Here is a 25868-nt window from a genome sequence, read left to right on the forward strand (position 1 = left end):
ATAAAAAATGAATATAAGTTTGATTTTTCATCTTTGATTTTGTGATGTTTGGTGGCATTTGAACTTCATAGTTGGCAGAACGTTTTTGGTAGTTTTCGTCAGCCATGTTGGATTTTTCCCGTCTTCTAGGAAATTACACAAAATTTAAAATACCGATAACGTAAATCGTAAGTAATTCTAGTAATGACTCCCCCCCACCCCCCTTGACAAAATTCTGCGTACGCCAGTGGTCTGTACAAATGAAAAGTAATACCAACACTTTTTTGGAGCAGACAGGATAGTGATAACACAGTCCAGTATATACAGTCACGAAGCTCAATACTTACTAAATATGCATCCATAGATAGTTGCTAACCACCAGGATCGCTACTATCGCCTCATCACAGAACCTTTCCCCAGCAGACGATAAAATGTATTGTGCTTTCGATATCGTGTTCTTTTGAAAAAATTAACACCTTCCTTCCACTATTGAAATACGAAATACATAAGGTTTATATATTATTTTCATAAAGTATATATTATATTTTATAAACTCACCTTCCTGGATCTTTCAGAAGAAGGATAACTCGGACCTCTTTTTCTTAGAATTTATAGCACTACAAACGTCTCCTTGCCTCATATTATTATTCAAATTATTGTATTTTAGCCATTTACAGTTATTACAACCGATAACAAACATTTCACAGTTTACACAACTTTTCACAACAATGCGAAATACGGTACAGTCAATGCCTTTTCGATCTAGACCAGGCCGTAATGTTTGTTCAGGTTTTCTATTTCAGTGTATGGAGGTCAGTGAAATATTATATTATAACTTTATTGCGTATCATTGCTAAGCTTTATTTAGTGTAATGTGTCCATAAGTTCCCTTTACTTCTTGTTGCATAAAATGTTGCAGAAATAATTACAAAACTGTGTTATTTCAATGTGAAGAGAATTTTACATGTTAACATAATCTGTTCGCGTCAACATTTTAAGTTTAGAATTGAAGCTATTTTGAGGTTTAATAAAAAAGAATTTACATTGTGATTTTAATTTAGCACATTTACCCTCCTTAATTGTAGACAGAAAATTTACTATACCACTCCTATGAAATTAGTGTACGTACGATTGTGTTACTTCGTCTCTTAGGTTGTAGATAAATACAGTAATCCAGTCTCAATTGTAGTATTAAAGCACAGACAAATTGAATGTGAGGGGTATCATACATGACATTATGTTTAATTATAATGTATACTTGCGAATATAGAAATATTAGTTAAATATATTAAACATAACCTATAATTTTCATAAGACATAATATACCGGTACATATGTAGTGGCAGGGCATTGGAGACCACTAAAATTAGACAAAGGGGCAACCGGTACAGTAAACATAACCTATAATTTCAACATATCTAAATATTCGTGCCGTGCAACTGAAAATTATTGAATCGTGCATAAATGAATGTACAAGAATTTCGCAATATTTAATAGAAATAAAGGCAGGTATTACACATACGAACAACGTAATTTTCACACCAAAAATAGGGGAGAGTCGGGTAGTATCGGACATCGGGTAGTATCGGACAGTGCGTTTCTTTCATCTACCACCATATGGTAGTACCTGAATGACATGGTTACGTTTCTCTATGCGACATCACAGAAACGTAACCATGTCAATCAGGTACTATCATCGTCTAGTAGATGAAAGAAACTCACTGTCCGATATTACCCGATGTCCGATACTACCCGACTCTCCCCTAATATTACATCTTAACTCTCTAGTGAATTATGTCTGAAATGTCTCATAATTAGACTTCGTGGAATTGCCACGAGATTCGCAAGGTTTACTGTGCACGAGGTATAGACTGTATGAGAAGGGGGCATGTAACGGATGGAGTATGCCTCTGATGTAAACACTGAGCAGTATACTGTGGTTACAATAAAACCTGTATCCTGCATTCAAGAAATATAATGAATGATCATTGAAGTAGGAAATGTCTAAACATGTAAATACACAATTATTTTATAATGAGATATATTAACTCTTAAAATATAATGTAAGATACATCATCCTTGAATATGTACATTACAGTGAAGAGTTACGTACATTTTGAGCGACTGCAAAGTAACCTCCTCCGATGGTCACTTAAACATTTTTTATATTGGGAAAATGTACGTTCAACATCACACGATGTAATAGCCTACGTACATATTTGAAGAACGGAAAGTCACTACTTTTTAGTACATCAACTTCAGATGTCTTGTCGTGATCTGATGGTACATCATTTATAATACGAAGTTGTGAATAGGCAGAATTTTTAGCAATAATATTTCTCAACTTACATTTCACTTTTTCTGAAATTAGTGAATTGTTATTTTGGATAATGGTTTGTGATACTTAATCCACTACATTAAGGGCTTCTGAGAGTTGTAGTTTAGACAATTCTAACAGGATGATGCTTTTGGACGCGATTTTAAAATTAGAATCAATGAACAGAATATCTTGCAATAGCTGTTCAGAAAGCAATGATTTTACAGCTGCAACAGCGGAACTGTCTGTGCTATCCAATGCATCAATTACCTCCATTATTTTGCCGTAATGTTCTGCATAATAATTAACAGCATCCAACCACGTTCCCTAACGGGTCAAGACTGGCTGCGGGGGTAAGGGTATTCCAGGAGCAATCGTTTGTAGCATGTTTGATTGAATTCTTGTCTGCACTGAACAAATGTTAAGCTTTGACTATTCCAACCACAGTAATGCAAAAAACAAGTGCTTACAAAGATATACATTAGCTGTAGCTGTTCTATCTATTTGGACCGGTCACAACTCTTAACATGAACTGCTTATACTACGAGACCGGGAGGTCGCTCACCTCTTCTATACTACCGTACATCGGCAACCTGATTGCATGCTGCGTGTGGCAATTCAACGAAGTCTACTCTTAATCATTGTTTTAAATTTTATTAATGCAATTACACTACATTTGAAAGAAATATATGTTACTCTTTATGCATTCCAACTAATTTATATGGTTGAAATGCTGTCCTTCGTGATCGGGTTAAGGGAGTCACATGGTCTGCCTTACGGCCTGTATTAGATCACGATGGCAATGGCACAGTCTATCGTTCCTAGTACTCACAGCGCTCCAAGCGGCTAGCAACTATCGCGAGAAATGCAAAAAATCATCCCAAGCTTCGCGACTGTATATATCAGACTGTGGTGATAATGTGTTAGATGTGAAGTAATAAAGGACGGGAAAATTTTAGAACACGGACTGCACCTACCAAATTATGTCTTAAAATACTAAAAAGAGCAGATTTGTCTGCGTTTGTCGAATGCGCATCATTATATTTACGAAAAGGCACTTTTCAATGCCAATAATTTATTTTGTGTGCACAAGGTTGGAATTTTGAAGTAAGAGGGAAAGGGTGCAGTCCGTGTTCTGGAGTTTATCCTAAAGTAATGGGTGTTCATTTCAAAGTGTGTCATGACGTCACTGTTGTTGGGTCACCGATTTGAAGCGAGTTTCAGCTTATATGTTAGAGAAGTTGCCTATTATTTAAGGCGTTCTTCAATCTGAACTTGAGAACGTGTACGGTATAACTTGAACGTCGTAGCAACAGATGGCGGTCTGTACGGTCTGTGTGCTACCATAACCTCTTTCGAACTGTGTTTTGCGCCGGAAAGTCGTACGCAGGGTATTTGTTATCATCGGTTGCGTACGGTAACATTCCACAACACAAATCAAATGCTCCGTGTCCATGTTGACCGTCGAAGTTAATGTCAACAAATACGTAAGTAATCGTCTTAACCCTCTCCCCATATCCCGACAGTGCGTATTTCCAAACAGTTCACATTCCTGCCACTACCGGCGTTACCGTACGTATCGGTATGTACTCTTCAGAATGCACGCCGTACTTGCTAGGCAACTTTTCTGCCTCTTAGGTTATGCAACTCTGCGGAAGTGTAGGAAGATTGAATTCTCTAGGCTCATCGGCTAGCCACATGACGGCATACAGCGAGCAATGACACATTTTGAACTGAACACCCAGTACAATTGTACGCCATACACGTGATAAGCTCACCTAGTGTGCCCGGGAGGTAAGGACAGCTGGTGACGTGGTTGAAGTTCTGAGACTGCATCTCCTCCTGGTCCGTCTCCCGATGGTAGAAGTAGTTGAAATTGGACACGATGACGGGCACGGGGAGCGCGATCGTCAATACACCGGCAATCGCGCACAGGGAGCCCACGATCTTCCCCCAGACGCCGACCGGCCTGCAACAAGGAGAAGGGGATGGGGGGAGGGGGACCTCGATGAGAATCGCACGCACAGACTCCGCAGTTGCTTCAGCGTTGATAAATAGTCACTCTCACCAAGGAACTAGACAGGGAGTCGGAGGAGAGATCGGACTGTTTCAAAGAGCCTCGAGGGGGTTCGAAGGGGGAAGGAGGGAGAAGAATGCCAGCACATATAGCCGAGGTGGTGATACTAGTTGCAGGGTACATACCCGACCCCCCGTCAGTGCTCGAGAGGAAACGTGTCTTGCAACTTCCACCGTCCCGCGAACCGGACCTCGGTTGGTATTTCTGCGAGTTCAATAGAAAAAAGGTTCTGTGTGGCTTTACCTGTCATTACACCACAATCTAAATTATTCTTACAAAAGGGAAGACTCGTCTTGTTTCTGAAAGGCGAGCTTCATGGTATCACTGCGAAGAGAAAAGTGACGAGGCGCCGATTCTGACAAGCAAATATTCCCAGTGGGTAGATAAAATAGTACAGGGACATCATTTTATTTTTACTAACATTTTTAATATTAACCTGTCTATACCTTTAGAGAACCGGAAACACCGCTTGCTCCCCCCTCCAAGACTGGAGTTCGATGATACTGGCGTAAAACACAAATCACTCTACTAGGTATAGGATGGAAGAAAAGTAATTCATCCATTTACGTAAACTAGGAAATATCGCGATTTTGAGTTCGATAATTTTCATTAGGTTTTTCTTTAATCTTATTAAGAATAAGTGTTTTTACTCACGAAGTGAGTTATCCATACGAACGTATTCATTATGCAGTGTATATTATACTGTCTACAGCACATTAGCGTACAATATAGAAAAAGAAGTTAAATTTAAAAATAATCATAATATGAATATTTAAACACAATTTTGAAAATGGTGGCCGTTCATTTCGATACAGGCTTCAGTTCTTTTGTGCATATTATCGCACTATAGACTATTGCATCTAATTCCAATTGCCAGTTTCGTCCTTCGTACTAGTAACTCATGTTGAAATAATTCTGTACTTACTCTACGTACTGTAAATTCAATCTTCACTTCTGCCCGACCCGAAAATATAAAATTACTCAGACATGCTATCTACTGTCCGTCCAAGTGGTTATGCCGCAGGATTGTAGAAAGGGAGGAAATCACGTGACAGTTAATTACTTAACGAGGCCCTTTTATTTAAGTTAAATTAAACAGCTGTATAATATTACGTAAACTTCCAATTCCTAAGAGAAATTAATGTTTTCAGAAAAGAGCTAAGACAGCCCAGCTATTACAGAGGGGCGAGCAGAAGCAGGTGGGGGAAATCGGGATGCGACGTAGGCAAACGGACAATACCTGTGCGAAAATATGATTCAATATTGAAAGCTCTTTCGTCACTGGAAAACGCGAACATATTTCTGGAACGTACTATACTCAGTAACTCAGTACTGCTTACTATCTGCGGTCTTGGTTCTGTGTGGAGTTGGAACTTCCTTAGTAGAAGGGGTGGGAGTGAAGTACATTCAAAAACTCAGGTACAATAAAAATTGAAGTAAAAATAAAATGATGTCCCTGTACATTATGCAACGAGCCTATATTGGTAGTAATTAAGACGCGAGTATGTTTATGAAACGAGCGCAAGCGAGTTTCATAATTTTCGTACGACCGTCTTAATTACCATTATAGTCAAGTTTCATACGACTTTTTATGCTCGACCATATTTCTAACTTTAAATTATTCATAAGTATTCATGTTATTCTTATGTGACTGGGGAGACGAACTGACCTTGTGCAATATCTCGTAAATTGTGAGATGTGCGCAGACGCGAAAGTATAGATTTTTTCCGAGGAACAAATGTCATTGACCTTGATATAATGTAGAGAATAAAATGAACATTAATCTTGATATAACCTTGAAATTGATTTAGACATTGAAAAACGAGATGACAAATTGAATTTATTTGAATATAATTTACAATTAACGCTAATTATTATAGTAACAGAACATAACCTTCTGCGACAGTATTGGATTTCCAGCCTCCGTGACGTTTCGCTAGTTGTCTTTCGATTGCATATCCGAGAATAATCGATACTTGCGCTTTCATATTGCTACAATGGCGTTTTCTGATTTTTGGAAGACCTGAACTGTAATGAATAGGTGTACTTTAATGAGGTCCATTAAAGGGCTGCTACCAGGTGTATAATTACTACATTTCGGCATGGTCGAGCATAAAAGTTGTTTTTTTTTCCTTCCACGATGTGACAAATATTTCAATTCCAGTGGAAAATATGTTGAAAAATATCTCAACAGTTGTTCTGTTTCAATGAATTTTTCCAATAAAATTGTGTTTTCTTTCTGTAAACGGCCTCAGGGAAACTTATCCCGCAATTGCGCTCGAGTGGCCAAATTTGTACAAGCACTTGTTTTGACATTATTAACATAATGGAAGAAAAAAATATAACTTTTTTTATCTGCTCCCATGAGAATGTTTGTTGATGGTAATTATTTTCACTTAAATGTAACGAAGAATATCAAGTCGTGTAGAAATACGTCAAGGCAATGATTTGCACTGCACATCGCTTAATCCTGTGTATGAATGGGCAGTAAACCTGTTCCTTCATCGAATAGTCTGTATCACGCTCTGGCTGCCTTAACCCCATGCAAAGGAATACACTATTCGCCTTAGAGAAGGAATGAAATAACTGTATTTATTCAGAAGCTAACACTGGGCTTCTTTCACTACTGACTGCAAACGTAACGGACGTTATTGCGAAAATAAAATAATCTTTATTACTCCAAGACCGAATTGTGTCCATGCAGTACTTCAGTCTAGTGACTTAAATCATTTCCATCAAAAGTGACCAAAATGTGACTTTTTCCTCCAAATTTTAGATCTTCAATTTTCGTACTTTGAATCCTGATAAAATTGTAATAATAGTTAAAGAATTTAATTTCAACATAATATTTCCACCAAGTTCTACTTTCAAATTCGGTATTACGATGTTTTATTTTCAAAAAAAAAAATATTTTTACCAAGTCTAGGTTCATATGCTTGAAATTATACACAGATATATTAAATTTCTGTAATTAATAAATTCATAATTTTTTTCCTGTAAAAATATTTTATATTGTCCAATTAAGTGTAGGCCTACCGTAAACTGGGGTTACTTTGAACACAGAGGAAACTTTGAACATTTTTTCAGAAAATCATATTTAGGTTTCTACATGCTGCAACGAGATTGAAACCTTAGCACACGTCCTAGGATCCTGTCAGCATGGAGAACTCCTGAGAAATTCACGCCATCATAACATCCGAAAACTAATAGCACAAGCCCTTAGAAACAAATCCTTCGAGGTCCATGAAGAGGTGCACTGCGTTGCGTCTGAAGGCGGCGGAATTAGAAGAGCGGACATCGTGGCTCTAGACAAGACTAATAGTAAAGGCTTTATACTGGACCCAACTGTTAGATTTGAGATGAGCCAGACCCAACCATCCGAGGTCAACAAAGAAAAACAACAAATTTATGAGCCTACTATTCCGTATTTTCGAGAAAAATATCAGATGGAAGGCACCTGGGAAGTACATGGTTTAATGATCGGAGCGAGGGGCACCATCCCACGATCAACTGTAAACACTATCAAAACATTTGGAATCCATGACATCATTCCAAAAATAATTACTTCAACCATTAAAGGGTCTGTGGCAATTCTGAAAAATCATTTATACGGAATATCATAATACCCCCACCCCCTTTTCTATTCGTTAGTGTGTGATTGTTACAAATATATGTACAAATTTATTATTTCTTAAACTCAAGCTCCTAGTTCACATTTAAATTTGGCTCATCTATCTTACTGTAATCATTACTATTCTTATATGTGTGTTATTCTGTGTTTTTGGCAACCCAGGATGCCTGGGCAGACTATTTCTTGAAATAAATTATATATTATATATGGAGGTAAATTTGGAAATGAGAATGATTTTATGATAATTTAACTCCATCTAAAACAAGTGCAGCATGTAGAAACCTAAATATGACTTTCTGAAAAAATGTTCAAAGTTTCCTCCATGTTCAAAGTAACCCCAGTTTACGGTACAGTAGGCCTACAAGTCAAAATAAACAGAATTAATTATTTTTCGTCAATTATGGTTAAAAAGTTTTGAGATCTTAATTTTTCTATCTTCGTACAAAATTTATATTTTTATACTTACATAATGTAGGCCACGAAATCAAATGATTGAAATTTTGTACAGCAGTTATTTCTAGCTAATACAGGCGATTAGAACTTCAAATCGACGAATAATAGTACATTATGCGAGCCTATAATGATAGTAATTAAGACGCGAGTATGTTTGTTTATGAAACGAGCGCAAGCGAGTTTCATAATTTTCATACGAGCGTCTTAATTACCATTACAGGCAAGTTTCATACGACTTTTTATGCTCGACCATATTTCTAACTTGAAATTATTCAGAAGTATTCATTTTATTCGTATCTGACTGAAGATCGGAAGTGACCTTGTGCATAGCTCGTAAATTGTGAGATGTGCGCAGACGCGAAAGTATTGATTTTTTCCGAGGAACAATAATGTCATTGACCTTGATGTAATCTAGAGAATAACATGAACTAATTTTGATATAACCTGGAAATTGATTTAGAATTGAAAAACGAGATGACAAATTGAATTTATTTGAATATAATTTACAATTAACGCTAATTATTATAGTAACAGAACATAACCTTCTGCGACAGTATTGGATTTCCAGCCTCCGTGACGTTTCCGTCGTTGTCTTTCGATTGCATATCCGAGAATAATCGAAAACCTGAACTTTAATGAATAGGTGTACTTTAATGAGGTCCATTAAAGGCTGCTATCAGGTGTATAATTACTACATTTCGGCATGGTCGAGCATAAAAGCTTTAAAGAATATGTGAATGTTACCAGAAAGGATGATTGTTTCTGTAAGCTGAATTCTCGTAAGTTTAATGAGACTGTCATGAATTTCCATTTTGTATCGGAGGAGATATGACACTTATCGGTCGAGAACACGAAGCAGTGATACATTGCTACGAAGATCCAAATTATTCGAGAGAGGTCATAGCTTTCTTTGACGTGGTCCTCATATCTTATTTGACATGAAGAGAATTACTATAGTCCCGACGCTGTTATTTCTTTGCTTACGTCTTAGAAAGTGAAGGCTCTATAAAGTCTAGGTAGGTAGTATCGTTCGCCATTTTTGTTCTTACGTTGCCGAGCTACTATACGAGGAATCTATTTGCCACACCGTTAAACATTATCATGTCGTAGCTCCTATGATAATAAATCAAACGCTCTGTAATTCAGCAAATAATTGAGCGGCAAATAACGTCTTCGTGTGCTTTCTGCGAACGCCAACGAAAGAGCTAAAATGGCGGGCGATTATATTAAGTATTTATCGAGCCTTAAGAAATGAATCAGTGAATCACAAGACGCACACGTTTAAATGTAGCCGACCTGCAACGCGATTGGCTGCCGGAAATTAGAGCGACGGGACTATAATTTCAAAATTTGGAAAAGCTGACGACGAACACGGACGGGAGTTCTCGCTCGAACCAAGGACGTAGAGGCAGAGGGACATACAAGGGCGGTAGAGGTCGGTAGAGGCACATCGAAGACCACAGGGAAGCATCGCACACACGAGAGGAGAGACATCTATGAACGAAAACAGTAACAAAGCGGCCACCTCAACCGTGACCAAAATGAAAATGTTAAGAACACAATCATTCCATCTCATATAGCACACCCAACCACTCACGGGCAGTATTAATGTTAAGAACCAAACAGAAGGAAAGTGGAAACGGAATAAGAAACATAAAAAAACAAACGACCATGCAGGTGGGGTGCAAGCAACACCACTGCCCCGGCGACACCGAACAAATACGCACACACACACCATTCACTAGTTGTTAGACTAGACATGCGCCAAATTCTACTGTTGTGCAGAAAAAAGAAAACAATCGAGGAAAGCCAATCTCGTTCATTTCTTTCAAAGTCACAGAAACAAATGAATAAGATTAGCTTCTTGATTGTCGAGGTACATTCCACTTAGAAAATTCTTTGTTTCATCTCTGTCCATTGATATAAAATGTAATTTTGTACGTGAAACCATAGCGACGCCAATCAGTCAAGTATGTACAAGCACCACGAGGCCACGAACACATTGAGTATTGTAGTGTGAAGTAGAGAGGGTTGTGGCAACACGCAGAATAATAATAATAATAAAACAGGGCATAGAGATAGATAGAGAGAGAGAATGCTGAAGATACAACATGGAATTTGTTACAACATCTGCGTTTTTTGCTGGCTGCAAGGGCTGGGTAGGAACGGGGAGAGGGGTGCAGTGGGGGTTGGTTACGGGGGGGGGGTGGATCGGTTATGGCGAATGTTGTCAACATAGCTACTAAACAGAATGAGCATAATCATAACAGCATCCGGGACCCCCAGCTCCTGTAGGTGACTCTCGGCAGGTCCTCTGTCGTCCACGCTTGCAGTATGGGGAAATTTGAACGCTACTCGTGTGTACCAACAAAGAATTTTCTTCGTATTTTTTTTTTTCTATATTCTTATTTCTCTCTTTCTACTGAAATCTGTTTTCAATAATAATCATAAAAAAGTAAAAAATAAAAAAAAAACAATTGAAAAAATGTTGGGGGGAAAGTAGTAACATTGGCAATGCAAGCTACGTGTGGGTGGAAGTAATAAACCAAAAGCAAACCAAGAGCGTATATAATGTATGAACTAAAAAATCGCTTATGAAATTGAGTACATCATACGTCATGTCACCATAGCCCACGGTTGTCATGGTAACAACTGCCCACCAGAACGCGTCAGGGATCGACTTGAAGAAAGAGTTCTCCGAGCCGGCTTCGGCGAAGTAAACGGCGCTCGAGAAGAGAACCACACCTGAAAGACAAGGGGAGGGCGTCAAGCCGAGTAGAGACGTTACCTCATGTCACCATAGCCCACGGTTGTCATGGTAACTACGGCCCACCAGAAAGCGTCGGGGATGGACTTGAAGAAGGACTGCTCCGAGCCGGCCTCTGCGAAGTAGACGGCGCTCGAGAACAGAATCACACCTGCAACAGGAGACGGAGCATGCTGACGTAACGGCACCCTCCCTAACTCCGCCATTGAAAGCAACGAGATCTGGCGGATGGTCGGAACCACATTTTCAAAATGATTAGTACATACAATATTTCGAAATAGTTTAAAACTGGTATTTTCGTTTCGAATCGGCTATAAAAATATGTGCAAGTATCGAAAAATGTTAGAAATTTGTACAGTTGTGTACTATGAAAAGACTTTTGTGCGAGATCGTGCGTATTTGCTTGCTTTCCGCACAAAACCAATACGCGGTAAGTGTGAAATACCACATTCACTATTCCCAACCTAACACACATAACAATTTACCCTATTCTTACCGCTTAAGCGTCATATTCATTTTACTGCTTTAGGCTTTTAACATATTATTTTTAAAGACGTTCAATATAGTAATAATTATAAATTGGAAACTTACCACTGCAATTTCACCTAAATTGCACTGTTAATTATTGTTTTTAAATATTTGCAAAAATTAAGTAAACTCTACACCACCACAATAGTATTATACGTTACAAGAGCGGTATCTTGACGTTTTCATGTTCGAGGAAAAGATTGAAAAAGCGAAACGTAATTGAGCTTTTTTAATTTCCGAGAACATGAAAACAAACATACCGCTCGTGTATCGTACATTATTTTGTGCGAAGATCGTTTATTACATACCTGAAAGATGAATTTCTAATTAGTTGCAATGAAATCTCCATGTTGGTTTCTGTTTAATGACGGCAACTTCGGAAAACTTAATATCTTTCTTCAACATTGTTGCTATAAAATGTTTTCTGTGTTTACTATACTCCAGCAGGCTGTGATATACGTCTGTCTTTTTTTCCCCCAGTCTATAAATGCGAACTTAAAACAAACGGTCAGGTTAGGTAATGATTTATTTTTCATTTTAATATTTTAACAATATTATTTATATAACATATTGCAGTAATAACATCGGCATCTGGAATCTTGTTGATTTTTTCACGGCTTCCTTAATGTTACTTGTATCAGGAATGCAATAAGTTTCGTGGAGTAGTAGACTTTACTTAATTTTTGCAAATATTTAAAAACAATAATTAACATTGCAATTTAGGTGAAATTGCAGTGGTAAGTTTCCAATTTATAATTATTACTATGTTAAACGTCTCTAAAAATAATATGTTAAAAGCCTAAAGCAGTAAAATGAATGTCGCGCTTAAGCGGTAAGAAGAGGGAAATTGTTATGTGTGTTACTGCATTTGTGATGCAAGTAACATTAAGGAAGCCGTGAAAAAATCAACAAGATTCCAGACTCATCATAGACTGGGGGGGGGGGAAAGACAGACGTATATCACGGCCTGCTGGAGTATAGTAAACACAGAAAACATTTTAAAGCAACAATGTTGAAGATAGATATATTTGTTTTCCAAATTTGCCGTCATTGATCAGAAACCAACATGGAGATTTCATTGCAACTAATTAGAAATTCCTCTTCCAGGTATGTAATAAACGATCTTCGCACAAAATAATGTACGATACACGAGCGGTATGTTTGTTTTCATGTTCTCGGAAATTAAAAAAGCTCAACTACGTTTCGCTTTTTCAAACTTTTCCTCGAACATGAAAACGTCAGCATACCGCTCTTGTAACGCATATTACTATTTACTACTTAAAAACTAAAATGAATTTGGTTTTTTATTGGCTTGCTATTTCTTGCCAGCCTGCACGATTTTGTTAAAGGATATGCCTATATGCTTCACCATGGCCAATTATCTTCAAAACTCAGGAGAATAAAGACTTGGAAGTTTCACAATGTTGGCACTAATATAATTTACATCGCCAGAATTTTTGCAAGAGCCTCTAATTCTCTTGGGTGTCCAACTAACAGTGTAGTTGTTCAAGGATCTATTCTGACGAACAGAATATTACAAAAATAACGAAAAATAATAAAAATATGTTCCACACATTCATTCAACAATGTCTCATTGGAAGAGAGACCTCACCAACCCCATTAATCATTTTCTTCCCCTACAACCCCAGTCCTTGTTCCTAACTGAATAAGCCTATTGCTTCATTAGCAATTACTTCTTGTCGCCTCGAGGCCTGGACCATTTGGTTACGTACAATGATTGAATACAGTTATGCTTCATTAAAGTCTCTTGATTTGAGTGTGTTAATGGAATTACCATAATGTTGACTTAACATCAAGTTTCCCTTAAAATTTTCCAAAATAATGAAATTATTAAAGTTTTGTTTTATAACCGGGCAATCTTGTGCCAGCCATCCCGTATTACAGCCGTGGCGAAAATGTGACTCACGAGCACATTGTGGCTCGCAATGATAGCTATGCGCTTCCTACCTACAACCCCCACCCTCTCACTCACTGGAGTCAAACTCCGTTCCATTTGTATTTGTCTCTGACCTGCGAGTGGCGTATTGTCGCAATGTCTCTCTCGAAACCATGTACCTCTACAAAAACGAAAGTTTCAAGTAGGATGGGAGGACGCATTTTTTTGCTGCCAATATGATGAGAATATTAAATGTATGATTTGTTCACAAGTATTACGAGGAAAACGGTTGTATAACATAAAACGGCGTTATAATACATGTTACTAATGAAACAATAAAGGGTTAAATCATCATCATCATCATCATCATCATCATCATCTCTGTACGTCGATCCTTTTTCAGTTGATGTACGAATAATACGGTTAGATCTTCAATTTGAACTCACAGATTTACAATGTGATGTTAAATGAAAGCTAGATGTAAGGACTTGACAAATGTTGAACTTTTCAAATCTTTAGCAAAAAATAAATATTTGAAGCTTCGTTCTTTCGCTTGCTCTGTTGAAGCCATGTTCGCTACAACTTACGTTTGTGAAAAATTATTTTCAAGAATGAAAACAGTAAAAACCAAATTTAGATTACGACTGATAGACAAATACCTTCGTAATCAACTACGACTGGCAGTAAGTGACATAATTCCTGATTTTGAAACTCTGTCGCAGAGACATTCTCAAGTCAGTTAATTTTAGATTGTGATATTGTTCATTTATTGTTCATTTCTTTCTTCGTTACACGTACTTAACACTAGTTTGTAGCCTTGTACTGTATAAAATTATATTTAAGTTTTTGACGTAAGGAAAATGAAAATCCGTTAATAAGTCAGACAGTTGCTTCACTTCCCCTTCGGGTGTTCGCCTCCCTCCATAGGTGCTATGCACGTTGCAGGTTACACAGTGGCTCGGCGCACGATCGCATTTTCGCCACGGCTGCCGTATTACAAACACAGATACCAACTTGAGGATATCAGTGTCACAGGATTGATGTTTGGCGCAAGAAGGACGGTACCTAACTTTTGTAAGACCCTAGGGCTGCACAAATCTGTTCTAATGGTGTGGCCCTCTTCGTAATTAGTCAATCAAAACCTGAAAAATTAAAGGAAATGTATATTTTATAAATTAATTCCTACGTTACTGAAGAGTATTTCGTGTTACCAGTCTAACCACACCACTGAAGGAAAGCATCAATTTATTTTGGATTGTATGCCGTTATGATTTCGTTAACTAATGACTTATGAGCAACTTCCGGGAAGTCCAAAGCGAAGTACAAAGGGGTAAATTAAGTAGGACAAACGTGAAACTGATATACTGTATTTACTAACTTTCTTACATAAATTCAATTTTACACTCTTCTTAATAGAGTATTAATTTGTATGACTTGTCGGCATTGTATTTGTAATCACATCCCCTTTATACAACAACACATTCTTTGTCTATGGCTCCATTATCACCAACCTATTTTCCCCAGTCTTGCCTTCATCAGATCCCACATATACTCGATTGAGTTGAGGTGCGTTCAGTTTCTTATCCATCTAACAAGGAGAGGACACGCTCTGTATATCACCGAATGGAATAAGATTGTGTGAGATGAAAGTACAAGACGTACTGTTTAAAGTCATACCTGGTATCGGTGGCCAATGACCCTTTCGTTTTGGAAATATTGGCTATTATTTGTGACATACTTCCGTTAGGTGCCTAATAGGGAAGCATTAGACTGTGTAAGGGCGTAGCTCATGTGGTTGGATGCTGAGTTGTCATCCAGGCAACCCGAGTTCGAATCTTAATGCCTTCTCATTTTTTAAAACTTGATATTATTATTATTATTATTATTATTATTATTATTATTATTATTATTAATTCACTTTCAGTTGTCAGCTCCTATATTCAAAGCCATGTTGAAATATGCGTGGTATGCATCAAAATTGATAAACGAACGAGAAGTGTTTGTGAATGTGAAGGATGTCTGTTTCGCAGAAGTGCGGAAAAATGTGTGTGACTGTGGACAAGCTTTCATTTGCTGTGCATGGTGCTGGAAATATGTATGTTTTGTGTGTTTTTATGACATAATGAATCGGGTACAAAATGAAGTGGAATAGCTGCTACAGAAATAGAACAGAACCAGTACACATCTTACCTTCCTACGTGAGCAGTATTTCATTGTTTATCCTTTACAATACAATGATAGTTAATTAGTAATTTGTTTAAAACATGATGCAGCATTCAATACATTGAGAAATATGATATAGGTATGTAAATAGATAACTGTGATCACAATATTAATCATTATTAAAAGAAAAAAATATAGGACCAGTTAAGATTCGAACTCACGTTGCCTGGATGACAACTCAGCATCCAACCATATGGGCTACGCTGTTACACAGTCTAATGCTTCCATATTAGCCACCTAACGGAAGTATGTCACAAACAATAGCCAATATTTCCAAAACGAGGGGTCATTGGCCACCCATACCAGGTATGACTTTAAACAGTACGTCTTGTACTTTCACCTCACACAATCTTATTTAATTCGGTGATATACAGAGCGTGTCCTCTCCTTGTAATTACAGTGATTTCGTATTCGCTATGTCGGTTGGTTACTTTTTGAAGATGCCTTCTTAATTTAAAAAAATATACTTCCAGTAAGGTGAAAATAATTAGGGAAGGTCACTGAACCTCTCAGATTTATCATCGAAAACATTTATTTTGTATCTATAATATGTAGCGCCTAACCAAGATCATTTCTGTGAAACAAAACGACTGTCCAAATTAATTTACACACCACTACGCTTCTGGACGAAGTGTTAGGGCAGTTTTCATGGGATAGGCCTACTGCCCATGAGTCCTCCAACTATTATCATAAGAGAACAGCGTATGGACCTAGGACATCACATGTGGCCAGCTACTTGACGGAGAGAATAAGACATACCTAATTATTAAAGCAGAATATTTTGAGCAAGTGAGTTTACTTACAGTAGAGTCCATTATCCGTTTATAATAATCACAATGATGCAAATTACAGAATTTCATGAGACTTAATCTAAGTTTGATGTGAAAAATTAAGTAAGATTTCATATTAAACTTGTTGACATGAACTAACGAAGGGAAAATTATCTGAATAATTTCTGCATATATTTTAACATCAACTTGGTAAAGTTTTTTTTTTAATTCGTGATTAGCAGGCTTCGAGACTTCGGACCCGATAGAGCAGTTCAGTGGGAAATCCGCATAACGGCGTACTGAGTATAGTGGTGAAGAGTACAGTGGGTGGGGGTACTGTAGAATGAATGCCAACAAATACGCAAAGGAAAACGCTCTGGATTTGAAGGTTCTGACGGATAATTATTTGGTTTTCATACAAACTGTGTCTGAAACTATTACACGGTTAGAAAAGTCAGAGCAAGAGATGCCGGAAGTCCTCAAATTAGTTGAGGAAATGACACAGAGATTTAATGACACACCAAGTACACCGGTTACTGAAACAGAAGTGGAAATCAATTTTATGTGAAAATAACGGATATCGAACATTGTGTAACATAAACAGCAAATTAGTGGACATAGAGTCACCCGAGAATAAAGGACTGTCTCTTAGAGACTGCAATGATGTTAGGTTTTTTTCGTTTTGCTCCTATCACGTCATGCGACGTAGAGAACTTTGGCAGATAACCGAAAAAGATTTACGTTTGAGACACTGAAAATGTATCTTGTAGTACATTGCAATTCAGTACTGTAACTGCACTTCCTAAAGACGACCAATAGGATAAATGAAGAAATTAAAATTACTACATGTTTATTTCCACCATTAACACTGTGTATAATTAAACACAAATTCTTATAAAAGACAGGAGAATAAATGCTTTTCACATTATTTTGACATTGTCATTGTGTGACGTATATTTACTTTCAGAATGTACATATGTGTTTCCCCATACTACCGTACTCTACTCTAAATAGCAACGTAGTTACCTCAACACATCTTTACCTTTCACTACCTGCAGCGAGTCAACAACCTATAGTACATGCACAGTAAACTTATTGTATCGGGTCCAAAGTCTCGAAGCCTGGTGATTAGCAATCAAAGATAATTACGTACACATGAATAAAGCATTTTCGTAATAATTCTTAGTATTATATTTCCACTCAGAATCTATATTACATCCATTAATATATGTTCGTGAGATATACTGTACCAAAGGGAAGATGGTTTCTTGAATCTAGTGTTGGAATTATACAATGAAGTACTGAAACAGAACACAGCATGAAATAAGCCTGGCAGAGTTTAACACAGGGTTGTACAAAGCGAGGAAACTGTGGGGTAATATTACATAACATAGCATGTCCAATTCATGTAATGTTATTAGAGAAAATAATAGAGATACGAATAGAAGCGAAAACTGTAGCATGTTATGGAGGTACCCAAACCGCTACAAGAGTCTGCCAGCAAGTTCTCTGAAGTTGCAGACCTCATAAAAGGGGAAATAATGTATTTTTATTATTATCATACATTTTGCTTCTGGATTCTAATCAGTGCTCTGCTATCCACAACCTCACTGTCATTTGTACGGACAACTGCATATTGAATTCATATCCCGAATTCATTACCCTTGTTTGTGACTCTTGATTTAAGTACCCGGAACTTGGCGGTCATGATGTAGAACTTCCAGTATACAGGGTGGAAATGAAATAGTCTTGGAGATTTTCAGAGCAAATAATATCATACTGATGGAAAGTTAAATAGTTTTTTCAACAGTAATCTCACTAGAGGTTTTGATTTATCTAGAGAAAATCAAAACTGGAGTGGGATTTAATTGACTATTACACGATTAGAAGAAAGTATATAAAGATTAGAAGTAACGAAGTACTGCAATACAATAAAATATTAATTGACTTACGAAAATACAACTGTCTTCGAATGTATTATTGTACCATCTCAACATTACGCTAGATGGCAGTAGTGTTTTATGATTATGTTTTCTTGTTATCAGTTGTGCCAACTATGGAATCTTCATTGAACTCTGTGGACGGTTACTAGTCAAGAAGGCTTTGTTGATTCAGTTTCATTTTTATTAAAACATTTGCATTCCACTTCAATCATCCGGATCCCAGTAATCAACGTCACTTGACAGATGATTTTCAATAAATCTTAGTATTAAACAATCTCTGATACGTGACTATCCATAATATCATATAGCAGAAGCTATAACATAACCTAAATAATATAAACAAGTGTTAGAAAAGTTTTAATTAGGGATGATGAAATAAACAAGAAACGTTTTAATTAACGATTATTAAATAAAAAATAAACATGAATAATATTAAAAGAAACAATAAAAAATTTTCAAATTTGAATGTTTTAGTGGTTGGTGGTTCAGTTGATGTTATATTGGACGTGTGCGTAAAAGAAGTGAACTCGTTGATGTACATGGTGTATCCGTCAACTTATCCAGGATTTCCGAATGGTGCTCTTCATATATGACCAGTGATCTTTATTAATTCTTGTTCTTGAATGCCAATGCGAGTCATATTTGAAACTGCTGTGCATCGACTGGAGTGGTTTGTAATTTTCTGTTTTTTGACGTCCAGACCAGTGCAGTTTGAAATGTTGGCACACAAAGAAACAAATGCTAGGGTAGTGATAAAAATAAACAAATGCTAGGGACGCGATAAAATTAAACAAATGCTAGGACGCGATAAAATTGTGCGATAAGCAGCCATGATTGGTTGAAAGACGTCCTTTCGTACCGTTTTATTGGTCAAAAGTTGTGTGGCGTAGTAAAAGTGTAATAGACAGAAAAAAAAGTTATTCGGTAACTATTTCGAGTAGGATCGTGATTTTTGTCCATAGCGACAGGAAATCCAATAAAGAATCATTTATCTCCCTGGGATATTTCAATAGCATGGACGGTTTTCGTGTAAATTTAATTTAAAAAACCTCTAAATTCAAGTCACTGCACGATGCGAGTGGATTGCAACACAGCGCCAGAGAACAGCCCATCTAGCGAGACACACCGAGTTCGTTGACCTCTTACATCTGTATCACGAGAAGAGTGTGTTAGCGACGATGTTGTCGTACTGCTAAAACTTCAGACATAATTTTCTAATTAACCGTGCATTTAATCACAAAACGTAGTATAGGTTTTCTATTCATTTAAATGTACCCTATCGTCCCTTTAAATCTCCAAGGTTATATTTTCACTTCCACCCTGTATAAGTTAATGTTTCACATTTTTGCTATATAGAGTGAACCGTAAAGTGTTTAAATTCAGGGGATTATTCTTTGAGGAATTTCAAACAAAAAAGTATAACACAACTTTGCTCGTTTTTACTTCCTTTCCGAGATAAAAATTGTTTTATATGAAACATTTCATAGCGTGTTTTGGGAAAACCATTGATAGATTTCCCAATATTCACATTCAATTTAAGAGATCAGTGCATTATGATAGGAAATGGTTGAAATAATTTTAGTTTTGTCCTTTAAATGTGCAGAAATTTGATTCGAATAAAATGTAACATTTTAAAATTCATTTTCAGAACGAGAGTTACATTTGTTCCGATCAGATTTCTACACATTTAAAAGACAAACCTATTTTTTTTTTTCAATTATTTATTCCATGGTAAGAATAAACATGAGTATATAGTGTATACTGGACTTTTTTTTTAGTATATACTCTTGTTAGTATGAATAAAAACATTTGAGTACCTACTCATTTTTGATTACATACTCATAACATGGAAGCATAGTAGAATATACTCAAGTGTCCATCTTGTATAGAATATAATATACTCAAGCTTGATAAGAATAAAAGCTAGTATATTCTCATATTTATAAGTTCGTTCTCATGTTATTCTGAGTATGGTTCGTAGCAGGCTCAATTCTGAATATTTGTTGATTTGTGTTCAATTTAAAGTTAAATAAAAAAAATGGCATAATTTATGAACGATGTAGTGCCTCATGGAAAAATATAGAAAAAGAAGTGAACTTCAGAAGCCTTTAACGATTCACAAAAGTGAATGCGAAAAAGGTTAAACACGTATTTGTTATTCATGAAAAACATAACCTATAAAAATATTAATGGCTATCAAATTATAAGGTTAGATTGTATTGTTAAATATACTTAACAATTACAGTTTATTTTGTAAAATTTAAATTGCAAAATGAAATTACTTTAAATTGTATATATAACTCTCTATAATAAAAAATAGAATTAGCATAACTGGAATTCTAGAAATGGATTGTAATCGCTATCCAACATCCCGTAATGACGATTTCCCAGTATTATTTTCTTGTTTCCTGTTTATTAACTTGACTTATCTGATTCACTCTCTTTTTCATGTTTATTTATTTATTCATTTATTTATTTACTTATTTAATTAATTTATTTATTTGTTTATTTGTTTATAAAAACCAAAACACAAACCACTACAGATGTCTATAGCATATGGAAGTCTATAAAAAAAACTGAGCATCACGGTGCAATGTGGTCAAAGAGGATAGGTAACATGAGTACATACTAACTTTTAAACGGTCAAGAAGGCTGTAGAGATGAGTATATATTCGCGTTAGGTAGAATGTCTTTATTCTTACGAAAATGAGTATGTTCTAGTGATTACGAGTATACAGGGTGTTTCGAAAATACGGGGCATAATTTAAGGTATGTATTTCCCACATGTAGACAATCAAAATAGTTCATTACAACATGTGTCCGGAAATGCTTCATTTCCGAGTTATGGCCTTCACAACATTGAAATTCACCGGAACGTTTTTCTTTCCGCAGGTCGTTGTCATTACAGAAGATGTTCAAAATGTCCACCTCCTGCTTGAATATAGACCTCACATCGATGTCTCATTGACCTGCAAACACGATCCCAAACTCCAGGAGTATTGCGTATGTCCTCATAACATGCTACAATTCGATTCCGAAGGGATTCCAAATCAGGCACCGGAGACGAATAAACCAATGATTTTAAATGGCCCCACAAGTAGAAATCGAGAGGGTTCAGATCAGGTGAGCGTGGAGGCCAAGCAATTGGGCCACCTCTACCTATCCATCGATCAGGAAACCTTCGATCCAAGTACCGGCGAGCCGTACGACTGAAGTGTGTAGGAGCGCCATCATGCAAGAAGTGAATGTGTTGACGATTGGTCAGTGGAGTGTGTTCTAAAACATGAGGTATGGTTCCGGTGAATTTCAATGTTGTGAAGGCCATAGCTCGGAAATGAAGCATTTCCGGACACATGTTGTAATGAACTATTTTGATTGTCTATATGTGGGAAATACATACCTGAAATTATGCCCCGTATTTTTGAAACACCCTGTATAATCACAGGAAGTGATCATACTCAAAAGTCTAAACCTTGAGAAAGTACTTAAGCTTTATTCTTACTGCCCATTATCATAATACACTTCTCTCTTAAATTCACAGAGAATATTGGGAATTAAATCAATGGGTTTCCCAAAACACGATATTAAATGTTTCATATAAAACAATTTTTATCTCGAAAAGGAAGCAAAAAAGGAGCAAAATTGTGTTAAACTTTTTTGTTTTAAATATCTCAAAGAATAACTCCCCTGAAATTAATTATATTACTTACAATTCACCCTGTATAAAGAATATCTGAAGTTGAAAATTGAGTTACTGACTCTACATTTATAACTTTTTCATTGCTTTTTCCCTAGTATTTATCTACATGCCGTAGTAGTAAATATTACAAAATATATATTTAACACACAATGCTGAAATGTGTATTGCAGTGCCATGTATTAGGCTATTCCTCCATAAAGCAGGGTAGCAGCAGTATCAGCCAGCCTACCCGCATTAATGATAAATAAAACAGATCCTAAAATTCAGCCCGTGCCAAGATAAATCACGCCATCTGGCGACGCTGCCAGGCAGCTTCCTCCGTCGCCATGGCAACCTGGCTCTCGGCCAGAAACTCGCTCATTACGTCACTGATGATTCCCAAGTAATTGGGATAGGCTCGAAGGTCGGCCAGATCTCAGATATGAGAGAGAGAGAGAGAGACCTCGTTACGTCATCTTAGTTATTCCACCAGAAAGAAAAAGAAAAATAGTTATACAGTCCTTTCGCCGTTACATGCAAAAACATTGTCTGAATGAATTATTATTATTATTATTATTATTATTATTATTATTATTATTATTATTAAAAGACAAAGTATATGATTATGTCTCGTGACCAGAATACTGTACGAAATGGAAATATAAAAATTGGAAATTTATCTTTTGAAGAGGTGGAGAAGTTCAAATATCTTGGAGCAACAGTAACAAGTATAAATGATACTCGGGAGGAAATTAAACACAAAATAAATATGGGAAATGCCTGTTATTATTCGGTTGAGAAGCTTTTATCATCCAGTCTGCTGTCAAGAAATCTGAAAGTTAGAATTTATAAAACAGTTATATTACCGGTTGTTCTTTATGGTTGTGAAACTTGGACTCTCACTTTGAGAGAGGAACATAGGTTAAGGGTGCTTGAGAATAAGGTGCTTAGGAAAATATTTGGGGCTAAGAGGGATGAAGTTACAGGAGAATGGAGAAAGTTACACAACACAGAACTGCACGCATTGTATTCTTCACGTGACATAATTAGGAACATTAAATCCAGACGTTTGAGATGGGCAGGGCACGTAGCAGGGCGAATCCAGAAATGCATATAGAGTGTTAGTTGGGAGGCCGGAGGGAAAAAGACCTTTGGGGAGGCCGAGACGTAGATGGGAAGAGAATATTGAATTGGATTTGAGGGAGATTGAATATGATGGTATAGACTGGATTAATCTTGCTCAGGATAGGGACCAATGGCGGGCTTATGTGAGGGCGGCAATGAACCTCCGGGTTCCTTAAAAGTAAGTAAGTAAGTAAGTAAGTAAGTAAGTAAGTAAATAAGTAAGTAAGGAAATAAGTTAGTAAATAAGTAAGTAAATAAGTAAGTATGTAAATATGTAAGTAAATAAGTAAGTAAGTAAATAAGTAAGTAAATAATTAAGTAAGTAAGTAAATAAGTAAGTAAGTAAGTAATTAAGTAAGTAAATAAGTAAGGAAATAAGTTAGTAAGTAAATAAATAAGTAAGTAAATAAGTAAGAAAATAAGTAAGTAAATAAGTAAGTAAATAAGTACATAAGTAAGTAAATAAGTAAGCAAGTAAGTAAATAAGTAAATAAGTAAATAAGTAAGTAAGTAAATAAATAAGTGTGTAAATATGTAAGTAAATAAGTAAGTAAGTAAGTAAATAAGTAAGTAAATAATTAAGTAAGTAAATAAGTAAGTAAGTAATTAAGTAAGTAAATAAGTAAGTAAATAAGTAAGTAAGGAAATAAGTTAGTAAGTAAATAAATAAGTAAGTAAATAAGTAAGAAAATAAGTAAGTAAATAAGTAAATAAGTACATAAGTAAGTAAATAAGTAAGCAAGTAAGTAAGTAAATAAATAAGTAGTAAGTAAGTAAATAAGTAAGTAAATAAATAAGTAAGTAAGTAAATAAGTAAGCAAATAAGTAAATAAGTAAGTAAATAAGTAAGTAAATAAGTCAGTAAGTAAATAAATAAGTAAGTAAATAAGTAAGAAAGTAAATAAGTAAGTAAATAAGTAAATAAATAAGTAAGTAAGTAAATAAATAAGTAAGTAAGTAAATAAGTAAGTAAATAAGTAAGTAAATAAATAAGTAAGTAAATAAGTAAGAAAGTAAATAATTAAGTAAATAAGTAAGTAAATAAGTAAGAAAGTAAATAAGTAAGTATTATTATTATTATTATTATTATTATTATTATTATTATTACTATTTCACGTTTAAGAAACAACATAGCCGCAAATGAAGCACATTATCACAGTTACAATCACCAATCATGATGATTTGCGTTCTGCACATGATGCGAGCCGTGCTCCAGGAACGATACGAAGATGTTCGACGGACATTTCTACGCACTGGCGTGTCCGGTGCGTTCCACATGCGTTGTAGGCCTGTTTATATTTTGATTCCCATAACCTTATTTCGGCTCTCCTAGGCCTACCTAATCTCTGAAGAGGCCTACCTAAATGTGACTTAAATTTGTTGCGTACCAACACAATGCGTAGATGCCGGTACTGTCTTTCAGTCTCATATATTCCCTCTAGAGTTTCTGTTTACAGCATTTGATATAAAGCACTGTATAAGTGATTTATGCATGGAAGTTCTACATCGTGACAGCGTCTACTCCATATTTTCGGGTTACGTGAAAGCGAAATGTAAAATGATTTCAGTCAATCAGAGAGATTAACTGTCTCTCAACAAGCACAGTGATATATGTTTGGGTTCTGAAAGCAGCAGATTTCAGGAAAGGACTCGCTAAACTGAGCGTTTTGTGTCTCAGCAACATCCTGCTAACGAAAAATCAAGACACTTCAAGCTGAACTACTTCGGAATCTAAGTTATGAAAAGTATACCAAATTTTGTGCGTTGTGTTGCGACATAAATATCTGATAACCAGTTTCAGGTTGAGCGTAGCCTTCCATCAAATTCATCTACTTTCAGAATGGGCTGGTCCTATAATTATGGAGGTCGTCAAGAAAGAAATGCAACATATTTCAAGTCACCTTCCATTCTACAGTTTCCTATTTTCATATAAGAATAATCAGTTTTCGTCTATCTCAACAATCCCCACGTGGTAAAATTCGGAACCAGCGCTTTCAGTTCCCTTCTCTGCAGCCTGTATAAACTTCATTTCGCAGTTGGTTGCCAAGCAACGTAGTGCTGACCAAGAGTTTGCTTTTACGTGAATTTTAATGGGGAAATGGATTCAAATCTGTGCCTTTGGCAGGAAGAGCTGAGGTTTCTAGACATTGTCAAACAAGTCCCCATTAATTCTATGGTTTTTTGTGAGAGTTTTCTGGTAAATTAGAGCACCGATTACGCGAAATGAAGTTTCAAGACGGCGATTGTCTTGTCAAGGCTGCGGAAGAGTATCCAAAAACGTAGGCTCCAAGTTTTGCCGGGGAGACAGACAAATGTCTTAGACTGTGAGACAGAAGACTGTTATTTAGCAACTAACATTTTATTTCTAAAATATCCACTAAACATTGTCTAAATAGAAAGCAGAGTAATAAATGTACAATACATTAGTCTTGGGCCTCACATATGACGTAAGAAGTCATTACGAAGAAATATCACTAGA

The 25868-nt window shown here is 36.2% G+C and overlaps 1 protein-coding gene across 4 annotated transcripts in view; it reads right to left on the reverse strand.

Moving 5' to 3' along the window:
* Sh (Potassium voltage-gated channel protein Shaker) overlaps window positions 1-25868 on the reverse strand; it is a 627168-nt gene that overhangs the window by 35921 nt on the left and 565379 nt on the right. For 2 of the 4 annotated variants that reach the window (XM_069830140.1, XM_069830138.1), the window contains exons 5-6: window positions 11073-11202; window positions 4075-4265 (exon numbers count right to left, since the gene is read on the reverse strand). In XM_069830140.1, the coding sequence (XP_069686241.1) occupies window positions 4075-4265; window positions 11073-11202 (321 nt within the window). Of the gene's footprint in view, window positions 1-4074; window positions 4266-11065; window positions 11203-11245; window positions 11376-25868 lie in introns of all 4 variants that reach the window. The other 2 variants (XR_011332902.1, XM_069830139.1) reach the window with 2 other exon arrangements.

Source organism: Periplaneta americana, chromosome 7 (assembly GCF_040183065.1).
Source record: "Periplaneta americana isolate PAMFEO1 chromosome 7, P.americana_PAMFEO1_priV1, whole genome shotgun sequence".
NCBI classification, from domain to species: domain Eukaryota; kingdom Metazoa; phylum Arthropoda; class Insecta; order Blattodea; family Blattidae; genus Periplaneta; species Periplaneta americana.